This window comes from Sander vitreus, chromosome 16 (genome assembly GCF_031162955.1).
Source record: "Sander vitreus isolate 19-12246 chromosome 16, sanVit1, whole genome shotgun sequence".
Taxonomy (NCBI): Eukaryota; Metazoa; Chordata; class Actinopteri; order Perciformes; family Percidae; genus Sander; species Sander vitreus.
The window spans coordinates 16,692,745-16,699,206 of NC_135870.1; the positions used below are offsets into that span (position 1 = coordinate 16,692,745).

The 6,462-nt window shown below is 38.1% G+C and overlaps 1 protein-coding gene across 1 annotated transcript; it reads left to right on the forward strand.

Moving 5' to 3' along the window:
• On the forward strand, window positions 1–5,939 carry swi5 (SWI5 homologous recombination repair protein). Its single transcript, XM_078272230.1, has 5 exons — window positions 1–205; window positions 1,040–1,088; window positions 1,273–1,376; window positions 1,700–1,794; window positions 4,865–5,939. Exons 1-5 carry the CDS (start codon window positions 108–110, stop codon window positions 4,927–4,929), a joined length of 411 nt encoding a protein of 136 aa, XP_078128356.1. The 5' UTR covers window positions 1–107; the 3' UTR covers window positions 4,930–5,939.
• The last annotated feature ends 523 nt before the right edge of the window (window positions 5,940–6,462 follow it).

Here is a 6,462-nt window from a genome sequence, read left to right on the forward strand (position 1 = left end):
TGTTCGTCATCGGCCGCGAATTGCGAACTTCCTCCTTTTTGTTAATATACTGATCCTACTGCATTAAATCAACCATAACACGCATGTTTTCATAACCTTAAGGCAGTATGAACACAGAGCAGTCTGCTGAAACCCACTGTAGTGCAAATAAGTGTCCAGTTTCGACACCGGAGGGGGGCGACTTGAAGGAAGGAGCACTGAAAAGGTAACTTGTTAACAGTTAGCTAGCTAACGTTAACATTTGACAGTTAGCTGGTATATCGTCGGATAACATTATTGTCAGGCATTGCTGATTTGTTGTGAGCACTTTAAATCTTACAGGGGCTAGAATTAAATTAACTTAATACATATGATGTGTTTGTTGAATATGTTTGTGCGTGACAAGTTGGAAAATCGCTGTGTTGTGGGAGGTTTGCATTTTGCTGTAAACCTGTTTTCTTTGTATGTACCAGTGGTGTAGTCTGTGATACGCAGTATACTCACTAAGAAAGCTCCAGGATTTCCATATACCCGCTTAAAAACGGCCAATGACACGCAACAACATACTTTCCATTATATTTTTTTTATATATTTTGAATTGTCATCTGTGTTTTTCTTCTTCGCATAGGCTAAATAAAGGTATTTCCACCGTAAATTGGTGAATAAAAGTTATCCGAATGCAGGAAATGAAGTCTTTGACGCTCAAAATAACCCTGGGGGAGGACACCCAGACCCCCCACTATGATATGCCCACCTCCCCCAAAGGCAGATATATATATGCCAATATATTTCTATACAGTACAGTATACCCACTACAATACATTAGACCAGAGCCATGTCTTTCTCTAGCACTCTGCATTAGACTAGCTACACCACTGGTATGCACACAGACAATACAGCTTGTATTGCTATTATTGTCCATTAGGAATAACGTTTTGAGAGTTAATTAATACTGAGTGAACATGTAACCACTTCAAATAAATGTTATACTTTGTATACATTTTCTCATCAAGTGATACGCATCCTTTTTTTAACAATAGTTTTCCTCGTCTCTCCCTAGAACTCCCTTCTCAAAGTTTAAGAGGGTACACTCCAACTTTAAATCACCTGTAAGTAAACCCCCTCTCTGTCTGTCTGTCTGTCTGTCTGTCTGTCACACACACACACACACACACACACACACACACACACACACACACACACACACACACACACACACACACACAAATACAAATCCTCTATGTAGTGCAACATGTGCATCCACTATCATGGTTGTCTGCATGCACCCGACAGCTTCAAGTAAATGAGAGTGCTAAAGTTAGCCCTGCAGAGGAGGTAGCAGAGCTGAAGAAGAGAGGAGAGCAGCTGGACACAGAGATAGCACAGCTGGAGGCTGAGTGAGTACAGCTGTGTGTATTCTGTCTTTGAGGTCCAACTTCAATGGTATGGGTTGAGGTTAAGCATGTTGTGCTAATGATTCAGTTTAGTCTTATATATATTAGGGGGCAGGGAATCAATTGTGTTGAACCTCACTAATAATACTATGATATATCCATGATGCATATGTGTTTCCATGTGTGCTCTTCTTGCCTGCACATAGTTTTGTTAATCTGATTTGCTTTTTTTAGATATAGATAGATATGTTTGTGTGTGCCTGTGTATGAGGATTTGCACATATCTGCTTTTGTGTTAGACCAGTTGTGTGTGTGTGTTTCTCCAGGGGATGCAGAGTAGAGGAGCTGGAGCATCATATTGATATGCTGCATGAATACAATGACATTAAAGACATTGGACAGTCACTCCTGGGCCGTATTGGTAAGAGAAATGCTTGTATTTGAATCCACATTAGTAGCATTTAAACATGCATAATAGCAGAATTCATGAGACCAAGATCCAATTTATAATGTTTATAATTGAATATTGTGGATTACACTTCCAGATAAATGTATACACATTTGAATGTTAAGGCCTACATAATTTAAATTTAAACTGAACTGACCAGCAGTAAAATAAGAAACAAATTCAGAAATGGATTCTGGACAGTAATTCTAAATAATGCACTCATATGGAGTGTTTTGTAATACACTTTTGTGCTTATCCTTTATGGTTTGATTTATTCAACCCCACTGTGGGCTTTCATTACTTTAGCTCAATTCTTTTGATCAAATCAGCACAATGCCATCCTAATTCTGGTGCACAGTCACATTGAGACTGTAGGCAAGTGTCTACATTTTCTTTCAAGTGAACTGAGGTGTGGAAAATGTATAGTATGACAGCAATATGAACTACCCACAGTTAACATATAATACCCAACTTGTCTGCTGATTGTAGCAGCCATTTATAGGATGAATCCTCTCCTCCCTCTCATAGTAGTGGCCTTCTTTTGTATCCATGACAGATGAAGTCCAGTTGCAGTTATGACTTGTGAGTCATTTTCAACTTTTTCTTTGCGGGCTCTCTGCACCAAAAGAGTGTTCCGAGATGACAGCTAAACAAGACTGTCAGTTGAATGAGTTGTTTTTCTCATGTTTACACCTCTTGGCTCATTTATGATAAGGCAGTGTGAACCGCGAACAGACTAGATGAGGCATACTATATGTCTTTTTCTGGTTTGATTTTTGACCAAAGACAACAAACACCAATAAAATATAGCTTTAGAATGATGTCTGTAAAAGTATAAACTAAAAATGTTGAGATTGGTTGGGATTTAAGTTGTTGTACAACCAGCCACCAGAGGGCAGCAGAGCAGTGTCTCTGTTTCCCTCTTGAGGCCTGAATCAAAACAGTCTTAACTTAAAACAGTATTTACTATATTATAAAACCTTCATTCCATTAGATTGACACTTTCCCGAAAAATGGCATTGGTTCAAGTGCCTCTTAATTTAGCTAGCATGATTAGACTTGGGTTACCATCTCATCCAGCTTAAATTTATAATTTAAATAAATACATTTTGTTTAAATAGCAATACCTTTGGTGCTACATTTAATAATCACCAATCATCATCAATCAGAAAGTTGTATTGACTCTTCACCTTCTCCCTACAACTTTTGTCATAAATCCTGTGACTGCATAATACTGTGTAAATATGTATGTCTGGGCACAAACTAGTATGAGGAAATAGGCTACGAGTGTCTGTGTGTCTTCAAAATATATTTGTTTGCATGTGCTGCAACAGCATGAGGTTGAGAAAGTGTAGAGAAGTTCACACCTTTCACACTGTTAGCAAGTGTTTTGGTGAATTACAGCCAAGTCACATTATGGTCTGTGTGTTTGTCATAACAAACATGACTTTTTACCTACTTTTACATGCACATGCTTGTGTGCGTGGTGTCAAATCAAATCTGGATATCCCGATTTAGTCTACTGATCTTTGTGGAATACGTACAAAGGAATAACACAGATGGTTATACATTCCTCAAATGCTCTAATGTCACTTATTTCCCCACTTCTGTGGTTGTCTGTGTAGAAAAACTGGGCTATCTATTTAAATTGATACTGTGAGTTAAAAGCTTGCTATATCTTTAAATTCTCTGTCAGTACTATACAGTGGACAGTCAGGATGATAATGACCTCTCTTAGTGAATGGAGGTGGCGTTTCCCCTCTGACACAATGGCAGTCTTTCACACACACACACACACACACACACACACACACACACACAATTACAATCTCTGTCTGTCACCCAGGCACATGCATACACTTTCACAAATACAAACACATGCTATCATCCTCTTCCCCCCTGCCTGCTCTCTCTCTCTCTCTCTCTCTCTCTTTCTCTTTCTCTAACTTTCTCACACACTTTCAGAAATAGTCTACACTTAAACACTGAGTTGCTGTTGTATGCTGTTATTCTGAGAGGGAGGAGATGGGTAGGCTGAAGCGTAAGAGAGGAGACACGAGGAGATGCCCTGCAGTACCCTCTAAAGACAACTGTCCCTTTGTCTCTTACCCTGTCCGTCTGTCGGTTGGCCATTAAGGTCATTGTCATATCTGCCAAGAAATGTCTTTTTGCCTATATCATCTTAAAAGTATACACATTTTCACGTTTTGAGCTATTAATGTAATCCAGGAGTTTCCCTGAGAAATCTGCCATTGTTACATCTGCAAAGATATGTATTTTTACCTATATCATCTTAAAAATATACACATTTTCATGTTTTGAGCTATTTATATAATCCAGGAGTTTCCTTGAGAAACCTGCCATTGGTATTCATGTTATATGATCCCTTATTGATTAAATAAAACATAAAAATTACACTTACCTCAAGGTTGCTTTTTGTGGCTAAGTGGATTAATTAATTTTTAATTCTTAGTTTTTGCTAAAAGTTGTTCCTGATATTCTAATGTTTATAAATAATAACTGAATCAACATCATTGCACAAAAAGTCCATGCATTAACTGACAATAAGATCCTACTAGTAGAGCACATTAGCATGCTGTAGCAACAAATGCTACAGATTGTACTGTACTGTAAATAATAAAAAACAGTACAGTCCAATTGGTCAGACCGGCACAAGTCAGCATAGGTTTGTTCTGTATAATGTAAAAGAGGCAGAGATCTAATTAGTGGTGCTTAAGCAGGGTTAATTATTTAGTACAGTATGTGTGGAAATAAAACATTTTAAAAGCAACTTTTAAATATTTTAGCAATTAAAATGACGATGGGCTAAGATAAGAGGTTTGTTTTATCTTCCAATAGCATTTTAAAGCTATGATACAATCTTTTCACAAAGTACAAGCCTCGTGTTCAAAGTTAGTCATTTGTTTGGTACTGTGATCTCGGTCTGTTCAGTGTTTTGAGGATTGTTTGAAAAGTAGACTAGAGAGAGTTGACCCTGTAACCTGCTGAAGGGGCCTAACCCCTACTTTGCTATGTCTTGCAGCTGCTGTGAGGGGGACCACCACACGAGATCTCTACAGCCATTTTGGTCTGGAACTGGATGACTGAAAAAAAGTGTGAAATTACAGTGGTGAGAATGGTTCTTCAGACCAAGGGGAGAGGGGCTTAAAGGGACCTTTTGATAAGAGTTTGGATTTGGACTTAAGATGTGACTGGAGGAACTGTGTTGACCTCAACCAGCAGACAAAGGTCTGCCCATTTTCTTGGTGATTTTGTGTTCACCTCTTTACCAAGACAGATTTCAACAGTGGGAATGAGCATGATAAGAGGAGAATGACGCTGGTCCTGCAACAGACATTATATGTAAGAGGCCATCTACTCAAACCATTAACTTACAGCGTTGTTTTGACATTTGAGCCTGTGTAAATGGAGTTTGGATGAGGGTATGCAGGATGGCTGCATGCATGTTAATTACTTTTCTGACTTTGGTTTGTTATTTACAAAAAGGAGGGAATTCTGGAGTGTTAACTTGAAGTGTAAAATAAAATGTACTAGCTCCTAGTATAATATGCTTTGTATGCTGACATGACTCAGACCACCACAGACAGTATGTCCTTTGCATTATCCCCTCATTGTCCACTATGGAAACTCTTACAGATGCATCATAGTTATAGCATTAATTTTGTGGAATGAAATACTTAAGCTATGATCTATGTCAGAAGGTCTCACAATACACTGACAATTTTTGATATTCATTCCTTCAGCAATTTAAGCGAAAGATTTAAATGGATATATTTAGTTTATTTTGATAGACTCTACTCTTATAACACATTATGTGACACATTGGTTTACTAACATCCCCCTTAAGGTCATGTTAATTGCCACACACTTTAAAAAAAATTCTAGTAAAGGGAAAAAGGATATTAAGCAACTGTCACATTCATTTACAGTCTGTTTCCACTGTGCCGTCTAAAAGTTGAACTGAAAAGACGGTATTTAAAAAAAACTACAAAAAACAATGCTGCTCTGCTTGGGTTAGTGTTCAGTATGTACTGAGCAGAAAACACAGACTAGCAGCATAATAAACTGGGCGTGCCCTAATCTGTCTGAGAACCACTGATTGTGTGTGTGTGTGTGTCTGTGTGTTAATGGTTGTCTGTTTCCTCGCGTAACATTGTCAGAGCGAATGGTGAAAGTGTGTATGCACTTTAAATCTCATTTGCAGGTCAAAGCTCATCACTATTTTCTTATCCTAATCTTTGAATTGCATATCATTCATTTACATCTCACATATACTGGGATTAGTGTGTTAAACAGTTTGTTCGTATCAGTTGACACCAAAGATGCTGTAAACGCTGACTGTCAAAATGACTTTTATCTGATAACTCTTTAGTATTGTTGCAGATCCTGTCAACTATTTGAAAATGGGTGACATGTAACACATATCCCCATTAATTTGGGCTCTGGGGTAGTAACCTCTGTTAACCTGCAGCAGTGAACTACAGCACTTTGCCATAGTGTCTATTGCAATCTTCCCTGATAATGCAATGCGTTTCATGACATGTCACATTGCTGTAATGAACACTGTAAAATGTGAGCCTCCTTGTGTCATTCAAAAGTAGACATACATTATTCTGTTGT